The 23,261-nt window shown below is 36.7% G+C and overlaps 1 protein-coding gene across 3 annotated transcripts in view; it reads left to right on the forward strand.

Annotated features, from left to right (window-relative positions):
- The window catches only part of PAK2 (p21 (RAC1) activated kinase 2), an 82,061-nt gene that overhangs the window by 31,579 nt on the left and 27,221 nt on the right, over positions 1-23,261 (forward strand). For all 3 annotated transcript variants that reach the window (XR_014326221.1, XM_082839789.1, XM_082839790.1), the window contains exon 2: positions 7,899-8,106. Coding sequence is in view for 2 of the 3 variants with exons in the window: in XM_082839789.1 (XP_082695915.1) it covers positions 7,920-8,106 (187 nt within the window). In the remaining variant the exon portion in view is untranslated. The remainder of the gene's footprint in view (positions 1-7,898; positions 8,107-23,261) is intronic.

A 23,261-nucleotide genomic window follows, 5' to 3' on the forward strand; every position in this document is an offset into this window, starting at 1 on the left:
CTGGTGTGAGGTGATACTTCATTGTAATTTTGATTTGCATTTTTCTAATAATTAGCCATGTTGAGCATCTTTTTTTCTTTTTTAATATTTATTTATTTATTTGACTGCATTGGGTCTTATTTGAGGCACATGGGATCTTCGTTGCCACTTCTGGGATCTTTAGTTGAGGCATGTGGGATCTAGTTCCCCAAACTGGGATAGAACCGGGCCCCCTGCATTGGGAGCTTGGAGTCTTAGCCACTGGACCACCAGGGAAGTCCCTTGAGCATCTTTTCATGTGCCTCTTGGTCATCTGTACATCTTCTTTGGAGAACTGTCTATTTAGATCTGCCTTTTTTTTTTCTTTTTCTTTTGGCAGTGCCATGCGGCTTGCAGGATCTTAGTTCCCCAGCCAGGGATCAAACCTGTGCCCCCTGCAATGGAAGTGCAGAGTCCTAACCACAGGACTGCCAGGGAATTCCTCTGCCCATTTTTTGATTGGGTTGTTTGTTTTTTTAGATATTGAGCTGCATGGGCTGTTTATACATTTAGGAGATGAAACCCTTGTCAGTTGCGTCATTTGCAAATATTTTCTCCCATCTGTAGGTTGTCTTTGTGTTTTGTTTATGGTTTCCTTTGCTGTGCAAAAGCTTTTAAATTTAATTAGGTCCCATTTGTTTATTTTTGCTTTTATTTTCATTACTCTAGGAGGTGGATCCAAAAGATACTACTGCAATTTATGTGAAAGAGTGTTCTGCCTATGTTTTCCTCTAAGAGTTCTATAGTACCTGGTCTTACATTTAGGTCTTAATCCATTTTGAGTGTATTTTTGTGTATTGTGTTTGAGAATGTTCTAATTTCATTCTTTTACATGTAGCTGTCCAGTTTTCCCAGCACCACTTATTGAAGAGACTGTATAATCCCTGCTTTTGAATTGCTTGAAGTCTTGGGCAGGAACACACTTAAAATAATAATTAATGATACACAGTTGTAATTCATTGCCAAAGAATGGTCTGATATGTTAATATAATTAGAAAAATATGAGATGAAGGGTTGTTAGTAAACTTGGATTCTGGTCTTAGTTCTGTTAATAATTAGATTTGTGTGACTTCAGGCAAACTGCTTACATTTTGGTGAGTCAGATTCTTCACAAATAAAATAAGGAAGATGGACCAAATGAATTCCATTCCATCTTCAATACTCTCTGGATTTATATTCCTGTGTAACTTGCATTCAGAGGATGTGAGGGGTCTTTTTGAACAGGGACAGACAGGTATGACCTTACATAGGAAACAATTTTTACTGAGCATTTGGTTGGGTAGAGAAAAGGATAAAGAAAATTTAAGAATGGAGAAATGTATACCCAAAGATGATTTAGGCCAGGAAAGTCTTTGGTATATTGGGGAACATGAAGTATAGTATTTATGTGCACTCATGTGAGATCAGATTGATTTGGTAGTAAATGGCCCTAAATGGCAGTAGCTGCTGAGGAACGTATAGCCAGGGAGAGTGTTATCACGTGTTATTTTTAGTCAACCAATTTTAACTTCTTTCTCTAAACAAAAGCTGAATGTATAGAAACTCTTTGGGAAGCTAGTTAGGGCTTCTTCTAACCTCTTCCTCTGAATAGCAGCTGAAGACGGATTCATTAGAGAAATCATGAGATGAAGGGATCAAGTCCTCAGCTTAGCTAGTGGCAGAGTCATCAATGTTTTATCAAGGGTCATGCTTTTATTTACTACCATCTAATCACTTATGAGGCATATTACTTAGAATTATTGCCGTCATATTTGTCATTTTGAGTAATTTCATTAGGGACATCTGTGACCTATAAAATTTAGATTTTGTTTAGACATGTGTTGCCTAATAGGGTACGTCGTGTTAATTGGGATTTCCTTGAGACATAGCTGGTTTAGCTTTATAATGTAGATAAAGAAGAAAGTTCTGAAACAAATAACGTATTAGCTCCTCTTTAGTTTTATTGGACTGAATTTGTGCAGAAAACTTTAAAAATTACTGCACAGTATATTAAAATAAAGCAGTAAAGAAAATTTTTTGAATAACCAGAGTATAAGGAAAGGCTGTGTTCTGAAAGTTGCCTTGTTAGTGTTGTTTGCTTTAGAATTTGGTGGTGGTATTTTTCATATAAATGACAGTCTCTCTGGCTGACATCTTTCTGGGTTTTGTTGCAAAAAACACTGTAGTAATTATTATGACATATGTATAGATTTTGAACCATTTTCAAGATTTGATTAGGTTTTTGTGCCCCAGCTTGGAAATCTAGCCATTGATTACCTTTTACCTTTTCCTATGTCAAAAATGTGTTCTGTAGAGTATAGGAGGAAATAAATATGGGTCTTCTGCTGCCTAGTAGCACATCAGAAAGAATTGGGACTATGAGGGTGAAGTATGGAACTGGGGTAAACTCTAAAGCAGCAGTTCTCAAAGAGTGATCTGTGGTACCCTTGGTGTCTGTGAGTCAAAACCTATTTTTCATAATAATACTAAGGTGTTCTTTGCCTTTTTACACTGTGTTGACATTTGCATTGATGATGCAAAAGCAGTGGTGGGTAAAACTGACTGTACTTTAATACAACTCATTCAAGGCAATAGCTATGTGCTTGTAATTTTTTTTTTAAAAGTCAGTTTCACTTAAGAATGTACTTGAGGGCTTCCCTGGTGGCGCAGTGGTTGGGGGTCCGCCTGCGAATGCGGGGGACGCGGGTTCGTACCCCGGTCCGGGAGGATCCCACGTGCCGCGGAGCGGCTGGGCCCGTGGGCCATGGCCGCTGAGCCTGCGCGTCCGGGGCCTGTGCTCCGCGACGGGAGAGGCCACAGCAGTGAGAGGCCCGCGTACTGCCAAAAAAAAAAAAAAAAAAAAAAAAAAGAATGTACTTGAAACAATGAAATTACTAATCTTATTATATCTCTACTTTTGAGTTTACTTTTAAAATATTTTGTATAGCAAAATGGGAAGTACTCATAAGGTACTTATCAAGTACGAAATGGTTGTCTTACAGAAAACCACTTATATGATTGAGCTTAAAAAGGCCCCATTTCCTGGAACACCATTTTTATTTGAAAGAACGACTGGCCCACTGAACAACTCTGGTTGTTCAGACTTAGGTATTTGGCAGACATTTTCTCGAAAATGAATGAAGTGACAGAATTTGTTGTTAATTGATAAAATTTAAATTTTCAAATGAAAATCAGAGTTTTAGAAAACTTGTATTCACTTTCTTGAGTTTGACAGGTTCCCAATACCTGGACTTTTCTGATGAGATCAGTGGTGATATTAATGAATGTGATTTTATTTTTATTGTATAATGAAGTGTCAACATTGGAATATCTTAATAATTGAGTGAGCCAGTACTTTCCAGATAATCAATTCATGACATTACAAAATTCATTCATGGGTAAAAGATCCATTCAAAGTGCAAGAGAATTCAATGGCTTTAATGTAACAGAGTACAAAAAATTTATTGCTGTGGTTTCAGAGTCCATAGCTAACCTTATGAAGGTTGAGTTTGCTGTAGTATCAAAGAAGAATATCCACAATTATCTGAAAGCTATTAAAATACTCCCTTTTTCAGCTACATATCTGTGTAAGACCAGATTTTCTTCATATACTTCAACCAAAACATAACACAATAAATTGAATGCAGAAGCAGATATGAGAATCCAACTGTCTTCTACTAAGCCAGACATTTAAAAGATTTGCAGAAAAGTAAACTAATGCCACTCTTGTCACTATATTCTGTTTTGGAAAATTTTATTTTTCATAAAAATGTTATTTATGAATAACATTGTAATGTAATGGGTTTAATGAAGTAAATACTTTAAGTAGCTCATTTTAATTTCTTACAGTGAATATAGATAGAACGCACATAAACAAAAATTGAGATGCTCAGTAATTTTTAAGAGTGTGAAGTGGTCTTGAGGCCAAAATGTTTTGAGAACTGCTGCTTTGAAGAAACAAAAGTGGCTTTTAATATGCATGTGTTGAGAACAAATGTTGATAAAGGGCATAACCTAACTTAAATATGTATGTGCTGGTCTTTCCCAGTAGATTATGAACTCTTGGAGAAGAATTAAGTCCTCTTTTCTTTCTCCAACTTCTAGCATAGAATCTTATAAATAATAATATCATGATAGTAACAGTAGCAGCCTTCAGTTATTAACTCATTTAATCTTTATGAGGTAAATATTATTAATTCCTATTTTAAATTGAGATGTAATTCACATAGCTGAAATTTACCATTTTAAAGTGTACAGTTCAGTGGTTTTAATATATTCACAAGGTTGTGCAACTGTTACCAATGTCTAATACCAGAATATTTTCATTCCCCCAAAGTCACGTCCCATTCCCCTCACTGTCTAGCAACCACTCATCTACTCTCTGTCTCTGTGGATTTGCCTGTTCTAGACATTTCATGTAAATGGCATCTTATAATTTGTGGTCTTTTTGTGTCAGGCTTTTTTCACTTATGTTTTCAAGGTTTATTTCATGTTGTAGCATGTATCAGTACTTGACTCCTTTTTGTGGCCAAACAGTATTCCATTGTATAGATATGACACATTTTGTCCATCCGTTGATATTTTGGTTGTTTTCCTCTTTCGGCTATCACGAATAATGCTGCTGTGAACATTCATATGCAAGTTTTTTGTGCGGACATGTGTTTTCAACTCTCTTAGGCATATACTGGAAGTGAAGTTGCTAGGTCATATGGTAGGTTACTCTATATTTAACTTTTTGAGGAATTTATTCCTTTTTTAATAGAGTTCTTTTTTTTTTTTTTTTTCGGTACGCGGGCCTCTCACTGTTGTGGCCTCTCCCGTTGCGGAGCACAGGCTCCGGACTCACAGGCTCAGCGGCCATGGCTCATGGGCCCAGCCGCTCCATGGCATGTGGGATCTTCCTGGACCGGGGCACGAACCCGTGTCCCCAGCATCGGCAGGCGGACTCTCAACCACTGCGCCACCAGGGAAGCCCCTAGAGTTCTTATTTTTGAATAATTTTAGACTTACAGAGAAGTTACAAAGATAGTAGATTTCCTGTATAACTATCACCCATCTTCCCCTAATATTAACATTACATAAACCATAAAATGTATCTCAAGGCAAAGACGCCAACACTAGTACATTATTATTAACTAAATTCTAGATTTTATTTGGATTTCACCTGTTTTTCCACTAATGTCTTTTTTTCAATTCCAGGATACCACATTGTCAGGTCTCCTTAGCCTCCTCTGTTCTATAATAATTTCTCAATCTGTCTTTGTTTTTCATGTCCTTGACGGTTTTGAGAAGTTTTGGTCAGGAATTTTGTAGGATGTCCCTCAGTTTGGGTTTATCTGATTTTTCCCCCCATGACTAGATATGGGTTTGGGGAAGAATACCACAGAGGTGGACTGTGCTCCTCAACACATTACGTCAGGATTAATGATGTCATTGTGACTTATCACTAGTGATGTTAACCTTGATCACTTGGTTAATGCCAGATTTTTCCATTGTGGTGTTATTTTCCCCTTTCCATACTCTTTTCTTTGGAAATGAGTCACGAAGTCTAGCCTACAATCAAATGGGGAGGGAAGTTAAGTTCCAGCTCCTAGAAGGGAATGTATCTACATATATATTATTTGGAATTCTTTTGTAAGGAAGATTAGTCCCCCCGCCCCATTTTATTTATTCAGTTTTTTTGTATCGATATGAATTATGTATATTTATTTTATACTTTGGATTATATACTACTTTATTAATTTTATTGTTCAAATCATTCCAGTATTGGCTTTTGGGAACTCTTTCTTGTGTCCTTTTGACATGCTCTTATCCTTTATAAGTACTTCCTTATCTTCTGACACTATAAGACACTATAGACTCATCTTGTATTTTCCCTGTCCAGGCCTAGAACCAGCCATTTCTCTAAGAAACTCTGAGGCACAGTTTAGTCCTGAGGTCACACACTTAAGTAAATGATGGAACTAGGATTCCAACCAAAGCCATCTGATTCCACAACCCAGTACTGGACAACATGCAGCTGAAGGTGCATTGCCAATTTCTAGTTATGTTCCATTTATGAGCCAGCCTTAAGGATAGAATTTGTAGTCAGTTGACACTAAATAATTATTGTGCCCTGTTTTATATTGATCTTTTTTTAACCACAGCTATGCTGATTATAATCAAGTTTAAAAATTACTTATTAATCACAGATAACCACTGTTAATGTTTTGGTGCATTTCCTTCTATAAATGCATGCAAATGTATTTTGGAATTTTGTTACCCTGATTTTTAAATAGGAGCAATTCGCAGTATAATCAAAATCTAAACGTGTAGTTTCTATATTGTAACTGGTGATTAAGATAAAAGTGAGCAAAAAATAAAAATTAAAAAAAAAAGATAAAAGCTACTCTAGGGTTAATCTGTTTTGCCTTAATGTTTGGTCACATAAAAGCTAAATATCTGTCTTGATTTTATCAGTTCATCAAGTAATCCACATGATGTGACCAGCTGGTTTGGAAGAATCATCTGACTGTATGTTGTTCACACCACCTTCTTAGATCCCACCCCCATTTCTTTTTTGAGCACCAGTAGTTTAATTTCACTTCAGGCAGTCTTTCTCATACACAGTTATAGATCTTTTCTTTCTCTCTTCTCCAGCTCGTTACCTCCAGAAATGTTTATTTTTCTCTTTACCTTCTTTCATGCTTCCTCCTGTAGGCTGAAAAATAACTGTCATATGACATATAAATTATACAGTAGTGCTTTGACATACCTCTATCAAGGGAAACAAAAGCTGTAAGATTTGACATGGAATTAGGTATAATTCTTCATCCCTCAGTTTTTTTCAAATTATACCTACTGTTCTTCAGGTACTAGCATTCAGACTAAATAAAAATCTTTTAAATTATTATTAATTTTATCTAAAAACAGTTGCATTCTTTTCATTTTACATATACAAAATTTTGTTCACTTACATGTATTAAATAATGTTAAAATCAAATCAGGATCTAATTATCAATCAAAATCTTGTTTAGTGAGGTATTATTTCCTAACATATATACTTTTGTATCAGAGCTCATCTATAAGTTAGGCATCCCCTCTCCTTCACTGCTGATTTTAAATGTGTGTAATCTACTTTGTTTTAAAGACATAAAATAGATGTGTATACATATATGTAAACAAGGTTGACATTTCTGCTGAATTAGCCATGTGGATAAGGAGGGTAACTTGATGGCCTGGACAGGGCATCACAGGATGACAGAACCTTGGGATTTGGCCAAATTCTGGATTTACTTTTGTCAGTGTTCCCAGACTTGAAGGGACTAACATATGTAGTTAGATGGTCAGATTTTCAGAGAAACCAAATATTGTATCAGTGGCACGTTCCTATCCTTTACGAAAGTTTATATTGAGGTTAAGTTGTAATGACAAAGCTAGCAAGCATGGAATCAGTTTGGAGGCTATTGGTTGATATTTTTAGTAGCAAGCATCCTATCTCTGCTCTAGAAGTAGACCTATCAGAGACATATATCCTATTATTGGCTGGTCAGGACATAGTCTTCCTCTTCAAATTATTATTTTTTTAAGACTCTATGTTGTCTGTTCATTGGAACATTTACTCTTAGAACCAGTTGAATAGGTGATATACTCTGATATGTTAGTGTCATCTTGCTTCCCCCAAATTGTCATAGTCCTCTTAATGGGATATGACTTTTCAAAGGTTCCCTCAGCTAGCCATTTACCAACTTTGTTAGGGGAGATTGCCTATATTGCAACTAATTTCATCTCTTAAGTTTTACAGCTTTAAATGGGTAACATTTTCTAATTTGAAGTTGGGGAGGTAATTAATACTGTTTTGTGCCTGACCATACTATTTTTTACCTTGTTGTTAACTGTATGTTTTTGCCTTTCTGTTTCAGGCCATATCATAATTCTGAATCATGTCTGATAACGGAGAACTGGAAGACAAGCCTCCAGCACCCCCTGTGCGAATGAGCAGTACCATTTTTAGCACTGGAGGCAAAGACCCTTTGTCAGCCAATCACAGTTTAAAACCTTTGCCCTCTGTTCCAGAGGAAAAAAAGCCCAGGAACAAAATCATCTCTATATTCTCAAGCACAGAGAAAGGTAAATAGCTACTGTGATTTCAAGAGTCACAGTTATTATTTTATGTTATTGGTTTTGATATCTTTTTAATTAAAGTATAATAAGCTGATATCTTTTATGGTGAGAACAGTAAACATACAATTGATGGTGGTATATAGGCACTATTAGAAAGGCTAGTTTGGAAATTCCCTGTGGTCCAGTGGTTAGGACTCTGTGCTTTCACTGCTGAGGGTGCGGATTCAATCCCTGGCGGGAACTAAGATCCTGCAAGCCGCGCGGTGCAGCCAAAAAAAGAAAAAAATAGGAAGGCTAGTTTATTTTAAACTGTAATGGAAAAGAATAAAACAAAAGCTGTTGGTCATTCTATTTGTTACGTCCAGTGAATTTCTGTACTCCCCTCCTTCATTTTCTAAGGCTTGGGCCACAGTTCATGGCTTCCTAACATTAATGAGATTTGTGATATTTGAGAAAGACTTGCCATTAGAAGAATGGAAATATAAAGTCTACAATCTCCTGTCTGAAATCTCAGGAACCAACTGTGGCTTGGAATTAAGAGTTTTTCTGACTTTTGAGTAGTAGTAATGCTGTCTTTTTGTCATGTATTCTGTAATACCCTCAGATTCATCTGAGGCAACACTCAGTAGTCAACACATAAATGGATCTTCCATAAACAAGAGTCTAGTCCAGTGTTTCTCATCCTCAGTAAGATAGACGTTTGGGGGCCAAATAATGCCTTGTTGCAGGGATCTGTCTTGTGCACTGTAGGATGTTAAGCATCATTTCTAGCTTTTACCTGCTAGATGTTAGTAAGTAGCACCTCCTACCCAGTTGTGACAACTAAAAATGTCTCCAGACATTGCCAGATTCCCCTGTGGGGCAAAATTGCCTCCAGTTAAGAACCACTGGTCTAGTCACACAAAGTAGAATAAAGACTATAAATAGTCTCACGTAAGTTGAATTCACTAAATTTGTTTTGGTGCCAAACCTAAAGAAAGAACTTTTGGTTTTCAGAGCTTTATGGATTTTAGAATTGGATAAGGGATTATGGACTGTAATGGATTTTAGAATAAAAGTTAGGGATTAGTTTGTTCTATTATATTAAACATGACAGTATGGCTCTGACAGCTAGTAATAGATATAAGTAGAGGTAAAGATATTTTTCCACTTGTACATGTCTAAGTTTACATGGAGAGGTAAACCCTAGTGGAAGAAAACAGTGCTTTGTATATAATAATAAATACACATTTAATTTGAGAGTTGAAAATACATAATCAATGAAAATTTGAATGAGGTAATATAGTTAATAGAGAATCAAGTCTTAGAGAATTTAGATATGCCAGCAGGATATAATCATTGAGCAGTTGAAAAACTGTTCATTTTAGTGTATATCTCTTATTTCTAATTTTCCTCTTATTTTTAAGATTTCATATGAGGTTGTAACTGAAAAGCCTCATGAACATATGTTTTTTAAGTTTATTTAACAGAAGTGGTAGCATGTGTATTTGACATGTTTGAGAATGAAAAGTGTATCTACTTAGACTGGATTAAATAAAAGATAAAGGGGGGAAATCAGGAAATGAACCAAAAAGTATGCGTGGGAAGAAGGCAGAAAAAGTGGATGTGTTGGAGAGCACTAAATTGTAATCTTCCATAGTTGTAAATCAGTGTATTTAAAGTAAGAAAACCTAAAAATCGCAGTGTAAACACAGTATTTATAATTGCGGAGGTTAGAAAAAAATTTATGGTGGTTAGTACCAGAAGAAGTTGATGAAAGGGTTGATGTTACTTGCCTGTTGGAGAGCAGAATGCAAAACTGGGGTAGGAGAATGCTCAAGATAGGATAACAGCATATACTTGGGGACAGCCTTGGAAAGGGGAAGAGAAGAGCACTAACTGAAGGAGAAGTGTGGACAGTCCCGCACTTTGGGTAAATGGTAGGGTGGTCGGGTTTGTGAGCAAATTGAACACGCATTTACATAAATGTAGCAGAGCATGCCTGTCTCTCTGATCATACTGAGAATCTTCCAGTTTTACCCTCCTTCATTAACTCCCCTTTCTTTTCTTTTCTCCTAGAAATATTAATACTTACCAGTGGTAACTAATTCAAGGTCCCCTGCTAACAAAGGGAGGGTGAGGGTACCTGGGGGGTCCCAGGGAAGGCTCTGATTGCCTTCAGGTTTATCAGCTTTTGAGGTCTGTAATTAACATCCATTAAATTTTTTTTGGTGATTTCTGAAGTCTTTTGTTTTCTTGTGCTTATTATATTCAAGATTTAATAACTTTTTAGTGCTAATCTTAAAACTTTACAAGCTCTTTAAAAAAAAAAAGCTTTGCCTTTCTTATCCAATTCCTTTTTTTCTTTCTCTAAAAAATAGAAAATGTCAAACTATACAAAGTGTAACAGTGTAATGAACCTTGTAACCCAGCTTCAACAATTATCATTCTTTCTCCACTTACTTTTTTGGTTAAAATTACATATATTGAAATGCATGAAAATTAACTACGGTTTTGACAAATAGACAGACCTGTTTAAGCCATAATCATTATCCCCCTATCACATTATGCACCACTTCCATCTCCCTGGAAGACTCTTTCACATTGTGTCCCAAACAGTCTACTCCTCCCCCACCTTTGGGAACCTTCTGTCTGATTTTTCACCTTTGATCAGTTCAGCCTGTTTTAGAACTTTCCATAAATAGAATTTTGCTTTAAGTTTTTAGTTTTGTGGTGACATCATCCACAAAAGAGTATAATATACATAATGTATATATTTTAATCAACACCCTTGTACGCACCACCCAACATAGAATTTTACCAGTATGCCCTGAAGTCCCCATCGGCCACACCCCATCCTACCCCTCCTCTTCCTCCTTCTCCTCCCCCAACAATTTTTTATTTCTTGCTTTTTATTATGATCTTATGACATAATATCCCCAAATAATATATGGTTTGGGTTTGCCTATTTGGGAACATTTTATAAATGGAATCATACTACAGTATATGCATATTTTCAGGATGTATATTTTCACTCAACCTCATGTTTTTGAGATTTATGTTGATGTATATAGCTGTAGTTCTTTTTTACCGCTAATGTTGATATATGAAGCTGTAGTACATTTTTATTGCTGTACACTGTATAAATAGATGGCAGTTTATTTACCTGGTCTCCTATCTATAGACCTTTGGATTATTTTCATGAACAACGCTGCTATGGGTAATCTTGAACATATCTCTCGGTGGACATGTGGAAATATTTTTCTAGGGCAGTGCTTTTCAGACATCAGGTCGTTTTGATTCGAATTGCTTATTAGAATCTCTTGGGAAGCTTAATTAAATAAACCTGTGTCCAAGCTCCATCGCAGGCCAATTGAATCAGTCTTCAGGAGCTTACCTGGGCATCAGTTTTGGTTTTGCTTTTAATTTTTTTAATACCTCAGGGGATTCTAATGTGCATCTGATATTAAGAACCACTGCAATAGTGAGTTATGAAATCTATATAGTGGATGACACTAAATGAAATGGAGTATAGAGTTATTGCACACAGTATAAGTAGAGTTATTGCAAAAGTTTCATGAAACTTTTGTTTCAGTTGTGTGTGTGTCAGGATGTAAAATGTATTGATGTGGGTCCTGGCCAAAGATTAAAAGGTTGCTCTCAGGTATATACTTAGTCGTAAAATTGCTGGAGTTACAAGGTATTCCCATGTTTGACTTGACTAGGTTTATCAAATTACTTTCTAAAGTTCTTTTTTTTTAATGTTCATTCTCACCCACAGAACACAAATGTTCTATTGCTGAACATCCTTGCCAATTCTTGTATTATGGGATTTTAATTTTTGCCAATTTGGGAGGTGTGAAATGGTATCTCATTGTGGTTTTAATTTGGATTTCCCTGATGACTTGGGAAATTGAGTGTCTTTCCATATATTAATTTACTATTCATTTGTGTTTTCTGTGACATACCTGTTTTTTAGTCCAGTTTTCTGTTGAGTTCTTTTTCCTTAAACATTCCTTATAGTCTATATACTAATCCTTTGTCAGCTATGTGTTATTAAATATAGATTTCCAGGTTGCAGTGTGCCTTTTCACCCTTTCAGTGGTATCTTTTGATGAATAGAAGTTATTAATTTTGGTGTAGTTGAATTGATCAGTTCCTTTCCTTTATGTAAAGTTTGAGCTTTTTGTGTTTTAAGAAATTTTTGCCAAACTAGAGGTGATATTTTCTTAGGTTTTTCTAAAAGTTTTATAATTTGGCTTTTACAATTTAAACCTTTAAACTATCTGGATTTGGTTTCTGTGTATTTGTAAAGAGAGATTCATTTTCACTTTTTTTTTTTAAGCCAGTGTCCCAGACCATTTATTGAAACTTTTATCATTTCTCCACTAACCTACAGTATTAGCCATTATCTGTCAGGTTTCCATGTATGCCAGAATCTGTTTCTGTGTTTTCTGTTTTATTGCATTGGCTCATTTCTCTGTACCTACACTAATACCGGACTGCCTTAATTGTTATAGCTTATAATTCTTAATATTGATAGAGCAAATCTGGTACCATGTGGTTCTTCAGGATCTTTTGACCCTTTGCTCTTTTGTATAAATTTTGGACTTTGCTTATCATGTACTTTTTTAAAAAACCTGTTGATGCTTTGATTAGAATTGCCTTGAATTTGTAGGGCAAGTTGGGGAGAATTGCATTCAGCTTTGTAGTTGAGAGCAGAACATCTGCAGAGTCTCTGTGTCGTCTACTTGGAGGGAGATATTTAGGACTGCATAATTTTCACTTAGACTGAGAGAGAAAAAGATGTTTGGAGGGTGGGGTGCTCTTTGATTCCTCCTATTCCTGGGGCTCTTCTCCCTTTCCAACCCAACCTCCCACACTTACAGTTCCTTTCTGGGAGCTAACACCTCTGACAGGGCCTGAACCTTGAGGGTTAGGAATCAGGGTTAGGAATGTGAATATGTATGCACGTTCATGCTTGTATGAATACAGAAATCCATCTGCAATTTCTTTTTCCTTTCTACATCCTGAGCTGCTGTTTCTCTCTCTAGTTTTATCCTAATTGCTTTTCATCTTTGGGCATTCCTCACAGATTTTGTTCCACGGTGAATAAAGAGGTTTGGTGTAGAAGGGGAAAGCCACAATATGTGCTTGGTCTATCACCTTTAAACAGAAGGATAAAAGGGGAAAAATTGTATTTTTATTTTAAAAAATTACAGTGACCCTAAGATCTTTGCCAACTCTAATGTAAAGCCTCATCTAGAGATATTAATTTTGTTCTCAAATTTACATCCCTTATTGCTGTCCTTATTACTAAACAGACAGCTAATATTTTCATTTAAAAAAAAGACTCTAGAGTTATCTTCAGTTATTCATTATTGGTTTTCATGTCACTGTAAAAATTAAGAAAATTAGAAATTGTACCTTTTATAACAACTTGCCTGAATAAATCTTTTTAATATCCTTGCTAATTATGTATCTTTTGCACTCTGAGTCATCAGAGATTCCATGATCAGCAAGGCAGATGATATCCCTGCCCTCATGCACTAGTAAAAGACTGCAACATATAATTACAAACTGTGAAAAGTGATAATAGGGATAGAGTAAGATGTCCTTAATATCTGGGAAGGCTTCCTAAAGAAGGGATATTAGAGCTGAAGACTGAAGGATGAGTAAGTGAAAATAGGAGGATTTTGACAGTTAAAAACTATGTTCTGTGCCTAGAAAAGAGTTTCAGTGGCCCAGGTACAGGGGGCGGATCATAGCACATTCGTGGAGCTGAGTATGGTCAAGTGTGGTGTGAAAGCGGAGAAGAAGAGAGAATAATAGCATGATGTATGTAGGAAACTACAGGTAGCAGAAGAGGCTAAAGAGGTAGGCAGGGAGTAGTTCACAAAGGGCCCTTGTATTCCTGCTACAGAACTCAGATTTTATCCTGTTTCCTGGGGAACCATTACAGGATTTTAAACAGTGGGAAGACCTGGTCACATTTCTGTCTTAAAGAGGCGAGACTAGTAGCTGTCTAGAAAATAGGTTTTGTTGGAGATCTAAGACTGAAGTCGGAAACTAGTTAGGAGGATTTTGCAGTAGTCCAGGTGAGAAATGGGCTTAACAAGTATAGTAGTTTTGATAACGAAAATGTCCGTGAGCCATTGTCTTGGCTTATTTTTAAAAGCTCTATTCAGTTAGCTAGTGTTGAATGGTGTGTATTTATAAACTAAAGCAATTTTTGTATCTAATTATTCAACCTATATGTACCTTCACCTCTAGTTGGTTATGAAGATGACTAAGAACTGTAAATATTCTTTCTGGTCTAAAAATCTAGTTCTAAGATTAATAATAGTAGTCCATATTCCACTATTTCCTAGAGAATACCCTTCTGTGTGATGCAACAAGTTTAGGTCACCAGTTTGAAGCTGTTTTGGATCAAAAGAACAAAGTAATCAGTAATCACTGATGCTGTTGAACAGAAAAGTCTTCCTTTTAAAGAAATGGGGGCTTTTTTAGCCTTAGACTCTAGCTCAAATGTAGCCTAAGTAGTGGTGGCTTTTAAGGATATGGTAGTGGCATATTTAGGATTCTTTCAAGTACCTTTTGTGCAGCACATCACTCAGGGTACCCACCTCTTAGCTGAAGGTTGCTGCCTGACTGCTTGTTTTGTTGTCTCATGAAGTTGAAAAATGATGCTAAGAATCCTTTTTTCCCCCAGTCCACTAAAAAATTGTGCATTTTTATTAAAAGAAGTTTCTTTCCCTGTTCCATTACTTCCCATCAGGTGATCCAGTTGCTGGGTGGACATCCTGTAGGTAGATGATTGTGGGGTTTTTTTGTTGTTGTTTGTCCATATAGCTCTTGGATTCCAGAGTTACAAAGCAGTGATTCTGTTTACATAGCAATATCCTTCCAGCACATTGTTTGATTTGAGACATGTCTCAGTATCTTTTTGTTTTAGATACTGTTTTTAATATCCCTTTCCCCTCCTACTAGGACTACTAAAATGCAAGGAGTATTTGTGTGTGTGTTATATAAAAACAAGTGAAATTAAACAGATTTTTAGGGTATTGTGCTTCAAGTTCTGCTTAATCATTTTCACTTCTTTTCTTTAACTCTTTATTCTATACTCCTAACATATATGAAACTTTCTATTAAATATCTGTAAATTTTTCAAAATTCCCAAGTTGAAAAATATGGCTGGGCCTTAGATACAACAGGAACCGGGAATTCTCCTGCTATATGTCTAGTTTTTCTGCTTTCTGTGTATCTGGTCATATTTCTTTCCTATATCAGACTGATTTTTTTTCTCTGTGTGTTGGGAAATACAGCCCTCAACAGTTCCTGGGCTTTATTTCTTACATTCACTGGTGAGAGACTGATTCTAAGGGTCCTAAGTCTGGCTTAGTTTATGTATTCACCCCTGAACCAATCAAACTGTCTGGGAGTGTGTGGGCAACTGTGGCTGACATGGCTTGAATTAGATGCCTACCTTGGACCAGTCATCTGTAATCAGGGTCATATAAGAAAATGGCGGGCTTCCCTGGTGGCGCAGTGGTTGAGAGTCCGCCTGCCGATGCAGGGGACATGGGTTCGTGCCCCGGTCCGGGAAGATCCCACATGCCGTGGAGCGGCTGGGCCCGTGAGCCATGGTCGCTGAGCCTGCGCGTCCGGAGCCTGTGCTCCACAACGGGAGAGGCCACAACAGTGAGAGGCCTGCGTACCGCAAAAAAAAAAAAAAAAAAAAGAAAGAAAATGGCATCTTTCCCAACTATGTACATATCAGAAGTGGATACTGAGCAGATTTTATAAAAAGAAGAAACAAATACTTTTATATAGTGCATGAAATTGTATATTTTTCTGTCAGCAGTTCAGAGCCGTATAAAGAGTTGTCAACTATTAGTTTATAGTTGGTTAATAAATATTTCCTCCTGTATGCAGGATACCAAGTTAGAAGTCAAGGGACATAATAGAGAAAGTAGAACGCATGACTTCAGGTTATTCACGGTCTAATGGAATATGAAAGATTGTTTATGAGAGATGTAAATGTGCATTTCAGTAAAAGTAGCAAAGTTTATATTAGGCTTAACAGTTGCATTTCCCTCTGCTCCTTTCCATGACCAATGTGTGCTGCCCTCCTACCATAGCCTATTAGGAGAATCTAATGGTTAAACATGCCTCTATTTACTCTCCCTCCCCAGACACAACTAAAATAACAGTAAAAAAAGAATTATTTTTTCTATCACAAGGACAAAGAGAATGGGAGAGGAGACAGTAGTATACAAGAGATTTCAATACATATTTGGAAGAGTGAAGTGGTGGAGAATGGTAACTGACTAAGCAGAACAGAGGAAGACATATCCTAAGTGTTTGCAGAGGGGAATGTTTATGAGAAGTGACCAGTTTCCCTTGTAAAAACCTCAGAGGCTCAGGATTTAGAGGTACACAATTTTGTGTGTGTGTGTGTGTGTGTGTGTGTGTGTGTGTGTAATACATAGGCTGAAAAGGGGGAATTAGTTGAATATCTGTATAGGATGTGTTGAAGGCCCTCAGGGCCCCTCCTTTATCCCGTAGGCATGCAAATATAACTCCATCCTCTGGGAGAACAAAAGAACAAAAAGATATTTATATTTATTTGAGGAGAATTAAGTCTGAGAGTCTCCTTATTCTTGTAGAGGAGTCAGAAAAAGGTATAGAACCAAAATGAAAAAGGCAGATTCAGGAAAGTTAACATACTGAACTTCTTTCTTCTGCCCTGCTTTTAGAGCACTTGTACCTTGAGTCAAAGCCCTCAGACAAGAGAATGAACGATTTTTTTCTGGATAAACAGAATGTCCTGGGGAGAAATATTTCAGATACTCCATACCATCCTTACCTATAATGAAAAGCCTGACTTATCTCCCAGTTAACTTTTTAATACTTTTCTGTATGAGTAGACAGCAAAGCATCACCAGACATTTGAGTAAAACCCTTAACATAAGAGAGTCCAAAACAACAGGGGGCAAAATGTGAATGTAGAAGAAACAGGGAGGGAAAAAACCCCAGTATATACACACACATAAACTATATAATCTTCAAAGAGAGAAGATAAAGTGCATCCATGAAACAGGAAAAGTATTCTCAGAGAAAAAATGATCAGAGAACAATGAGAAATAATTATTGGAATACCAACAGTTAAGATTATCAACACAAACAAAAGATATCAATAGGCAAAGCATTGGAAGATAGTCAAGAAAATTTTCCCAGATTGTTGAAAGTACAAAGATGGAAAATATGAGAGAAAAGGTAACAGTTATAAGGTCAGACCAGGATGGACTTATCTAACTAATAATGACAAAGAAAATAGAAGAAAATAATTAAATAATAGAAAAAAATGTCCAGATCCAAAGAATATGATTTCTAGGTGGAGGCAGCTCACTGAGTGCTCAACACAGTGAAAGAATGAAGACCATATCAAATCACATCATCCTGAAGTTTCATTATACCACAGATAAGACGGCAAAACCTGTTATACTTCCACTCAAGATGGAGTAACAGGGACCAGATTTATCTCCCCATCTAAAAAAACTAAAACACTGGGAAAAAATGTACAAAACAACAGTTTTCAAGACATTGGACATCAAATAGTAAAGGAAAGTGATCCCAAAGAGATGGGAAACAAATGAGTTGAGTCCTATAATTGATGCAGCTTATTGCCTGAAGAGTTTACAGCAATAGGGAGGGACAATTAAGTGGTCTCAAAAAGTTGAAAAACAGAACTGGGAATTTGTGGGTGCCAAGGCTGCTAGTTTGTAGTCAGAGTATCAGAGAGTAAACAGCTGAACAGAGAGAGAGAAAAAGAGATCTGCAGAGGGTTCCCTTTGAGTCTTCAGTAGCACATGCATGTGAGGAAACTACCCAAAACTGGAGGGAAAAAACCACTAGAAATTATAAAAGGGAACAGCCTTTAAAGCTCACACAGGGCCCAGAATATTTCCTGTTCCCGCTATTCAGAGTACAAAATATTGGATAGAGGTCTTGCCTCAGTAGCAGGACAGAATTAGCCCTAGATAAAATGCTGCTCTAGCCCTGCCTAACAAAACTTTAAAAATAATATCTAAAAGGATCAACTGCTTCTAAATTTGTTTCTTTCCTATATGAGTAGACAGCTAAGAATCACCTATCTATGTCCCAGAACAAAGTTCACAAATATTTATAGGAATGCAAAAATATCTGCACCTAACAAGGAAAAAATGTCAGCTTGGTATCCAATCAATATTTGTAAATAAATATGAGTAAAATCCAGTCAATATTTGTAAATAAATATGAGTAAATAAGTAAAATCCATCAATTGGAATCAATACCAGAGTAACACAGGTGATAGAATTAGTAGGCATGTACATTAAAATATTTAAATAACTGTATCCTATATGTTGAAGAACCCAAAGGAAGGATTCAGCATATTAAGGGAAAGCAAAGGAAGAGAGAAAAAAGAACAAATCAAAATTCTAGAGTTGGAAAATACACTGGACAAAACTAACAGTAGACTAGACATCGCGGATTTAAAAGATTAGTGAATTTGAAGACCATGGCAATAGAAACCATCAAAATAAAACTTGGAGAAAAGAGACTGAAAAAGTGAACAACCATGGGACAACTTCATGCAGACTAATGTAAGTATAACTGAAGTCTCTAAAGGAGGGAAGGAGAGACATTTAGAAAACAATACTTACAATAAGGACCTACTGTATAGCACAGGGAACTCTACTCAGTACTCTGTAATGACCTATATGGGAAAAGAATCTAAAAAAGAGCGGATACATGTATATGTATAACTGATTCACTTTGCTGTACACCTGTAACTAACATAACATTGTAAATCAGCTATACTCCAATAAAAATTATTTTAAAAAAAACTTAAAAAGAAAACTTTAAACAATGGCTGATTTTTTTCCCCCAAAATTTATTGGACACTATAAACCCACAGATTCAAGAAGTTCAGTAGATTCTGAGCACAGGAAACATGATGAAAACTGCACAAAAGCACATAATCATTGTTTAAAACCAGTGATAGAAAAATCTTAAAAGCATCCAGACCTTAGGCTCAATTTTCTTTTTTTTTAAATAATTTTATTTTTATTTTATTTTATTTATTTATTTTTGTCTGTGTTGGGTCTTTGCTGCTGTGCACGGGCTTTCTATAGTTGCGAGCAAGAGCTACTCGTTGTGGTGTGCGGGCTTCTCATTGCGGTGGCTTCTCTTGTGGAGCATGGGCTAGGCCCATGAGCTTCAGTATTAAGTAGTTGCAGCATGCAGGCTCAGTAGTTGTGGCTTGTGGGCTCTAGAGCCCAGGGTCAGTAGTTGTGGCGCACAGGTTTAGTTGCTCTGCAGCATGTGGGATCTTCCCGTACCAGGGATCGAACCCATGTCCCCTACATTGGCAGGTGGATTCTTAACCATTGCGCCATCAGGGAAGTCCATAGGCTCAATTTTCTGTGAACCTAAAACTGCTCTAAAAAAGTCTGTTTAAAAAACAACGCTGTCAGAAAGAAAAGACACATATAGAAGGGGGAAAAAAGGTAATTATAAAAAAAATACGTAGTTAATCCAAAAGAAGAAAAAAAGGAAGTGGGAACAAAGGATAGATAGAGATGATTATAAAACAAATGAAAGAATGGTGGGTTTAAACCTAATTATAGCAATCCCATTAAATGTTACTGATCTAGACACCCTGTTTAAAAGACAGAGATTAACAGATTGCTAAAGCAGACCTAAATTTATATGCAACCTATAAGAAACCCACTTTAAAAATATAAAGCCACCAAAATAGGTTAAAATAAAATAATTTTTTAGGGCTTCCCTGGTGGCGCAGTGGTTGAGAGTCCACCTGCCGATGCAGGGGACATGGGATTGTGCCCCCATCCGGGAGGATCCCACATGCTGCGGAGCGGCTGGGCCCGTGAGCCATGGCCGCTGAGCCTGCACGTCCGGAGCCTGTGCCCCGCAACGGGAGAGGCCACAGCAGTGAGAGGCCCGCGTACCGTAAAAAAAAAAAAAAAAAATTTTTTTAAAAGTATGCTAACAATGGGACTTCCCTGGTGGCGCAGTGGATAAGACTCCACACTCCCAATGCAGGGGGCCAGGGTTTGATCCCTGGTCAGGGAACTAGATCCCACATGCATGCTGCAACTAAGAGTTCACATGCCACAACTAAGGAGGCCACATGCCGCATCTAAGGAGCCGGCAACTAAGCCGCAACTAAGACCCGGTGCAACCAAATAAATAAATAATTTTTTTAAAGACTGTGAACAGCTTCAAAAAAAAAAAAAGAGCACTGGTGCTTTTTAAAAAAAAATAAAGTATGCTAACAATGAAAAAAAGCTGGATGGGCTTTGTTAGTATCAGACAAAGTAGATTTTAGAGCAAGAAATAGTCCTCTAGTTAAGGGATAAGGAATAATTCATTTTATAATGATAATAGGGTCTATTCATCAATATGGTGTAATAGAGCTAAACATTTATGCACTTAATAGCAGAGCTTCAAAATACATGAAACAAAAAACAGATTTCAAGAAGAAATAGACAAGTACAGTTATAGTTGGAAATTCCAGTACACTTTCACAATAATTGGTAGAACAAGTAGACAGAAAATTGCTAAAACTATCAGCCAACTTGACCAATTGACCTTTATAGAATATTCCATTCTTTATAAGTGAACGTGGAACATTTACAAAGATGTATTCTGTGGCCATTTTTTAAAGTCTTTATAAATTTAGGAAGATTCAGATCACAAAGTATATTCTGTGACCACAGTGTAATTAAGTTAGAAATCAGTAGCAGAAAGATCCCTGGAAATATTTGGAAAGTAAATAAAAGCACTTCCAAATAAATGAAGAAATTAAAAGAATATTTAGGAAATACATTAAACTGAATGAAAATGAAAATTCAAGACATCTATATCTGCATGATGCTGCTAAAGCAGTACTTAGAGGACATTTATAGTATTTAAAACATCCATATTAGAAAAGAAAAGAAAGATTTCAAATCAGTGATTTCAGCTAAGCCATTTTAATAAACTAGAAGGGAAGAACAGGTGAGATCCAGAGTAAGTAGATGAAAAGAAATAATAAACGTCAAAGCAGAAATCAGTGAAATAAAAAAAAATACAGAAAAATCAATGAAATAAAAAGTTAATTCGTTGAAAATACCAATAAAATAGGTGAACCTTTAGCAAGACTGACAGGGTAGTCGGGAGGCAGAAAAGACACAAATTATCAATATTTAGAATGACAGAGATGGTATCTCTATACATTTTACAGATATTAAAAAGAAGGTAGTATTATGAACAAATATACAGATAAATTCAACACATTAAAGTGAAAAAATTTCTTGAAAGACACAAGTTTTTCAAAGCTCACTCAAAAAAAAAATACATAACCTGAAAACCCTATATTTCTTAGGAAAATTTAGTTTATAGTTACTAGCCTTCCCACAAAGACTCAAATGGCTCCATTGGTGAATTTTACCAAGCATTTGAGGTAGAAACATTACCAATTCTACACAAACTTCTAGAAAATTGAATAGGAAGGAATACTTCCGAAATCATTTTATGAGACCAGCATTACTCATACCCCAACCAAAGACATTACAAGAGAAGAAAGCTACACACCAATATCCTTCATTAACATAGATGCAAAATCTTAGCAAGATTTTAGTAATTACAACCCAACAGTATACAAAAAGAGTAATACATCATGACCAAGTGGATTTCATTTCAGTAATGCAGGGTTGGTGTAACATTTGGAAATCAATCAGTGTAATTTACTATATTAACAAAATTTAAAAGGTGAACCACACATTCATCTCAATAGATGTAGAAAAAGCATTTGACGAAATCCAATATTCATTTCTGATCAAAGCATTCAGCAAATTTGAAATAGAAGGAAATACCTTTAACTTCTTTGAAAAACTTACCTCTGGTATCAAACTTGGTGGAGAAAAAAATGGCTTTTGCTACTTAGATTAGGAAAAGTACAAAGATTTCCCTTTCACCACTTTTATTCAACAGTGTGCTAGAGGTTCTAGCCAGTGCAACAAGGCAAGAAAAATAAATGAAAGGAATCCAGAGCGGGAAGGAAGAAGTAAAGCTGTCTTTATTCACCAGCAACATAATTGAAATTTTTTTTTTTTTTTTGTGGTACGCGGGCCTCTCACTGTTGTGGCCTCTACCGTTGCGGAGCACAGGCTCCGGATACGCAGGCTCAGCGGCCATGGCTCACGGGCCCAGCCACTCCACGGCATGTGGGATCTTCCTGGACCGGGACATGAACTGTGTCCCCTGCATCGGCAGGTGGACTCTCAACCACTGCGCCACCAGGGAAGCCCGAAATTTTATAGGAAATTCTGTGATAGCTACAAAATGCTACTGGAAGAAAAAGTAAGGCTTAATATTAATAGTAAGGTTTCAGGATATAAGATCAGTATTTAAGAATCAATTGTGTTTCTCTATGCCATCAATGAACAATTGAAATTTAAAAAGCTATATGTACCGTTTGCAGTAGCATCAGACCTTTTGAAATACTGTGGCAGAAATCAGACAAAAGCAGTAACAGATCTGTACAATGATAACTTATAAAACATTGCTGAGAGAAATGAAAGAAGACCTAAATAAGTGGAGAGAGTCATTATTTTCATGGATTAGAAGGCACAATATTGTTAATAAATCAGTTCTCCCTAAAATGATCTATCGATTCAGTGCAGTCTAAATCAAAACCCCAGCAGGATTTTTTTTGAAAATTATCAAGATTATTCTAAAATTCACATGGAAATGCAAAAGACCTAGAATACAGCCAAACAATTTTTTAAAAAAGAAAAGGTCGGGGACTTCCCTGGTGGTCCAGTGGTAAAGAATCTGCCTTCCGATGCAGGGACGTGGGTTTGATCCCTGGTTGGGGAACTAAGATCCCACATGCCACAGGGCAACTAAGCCTGTGCACCACAACTGCTGAGCTCGTGCACCTCAACCAGAGAGCCCACGTGCTGCAAACTACAGAGCCCACGCACTCTGGAGCCCGCATGCCCTGGAGCCTGCACGCCACAACTAGAGAGAAAAAACCCGCACACCACAACTATAGAGAAGCCCGAGTGCCACAGCTGGGGAGAAGCCTGTACACCGCATCGAAAGATCCCGCATGCTGCAACTAAGACCCG

This window comes from Leucopleurus acutus, assembly GCF_964270905.1.
Source record: "Leucopleurus acutus genome assembly, chromosome: 5".
In the NCBI taxonomy this organism is placed as follows: Eukaryota; Metazoa; Chordata; class Mammalia; order Artiodactyla; family Delphinidae; genus Leucopleurus; species Leucopleurus acutus.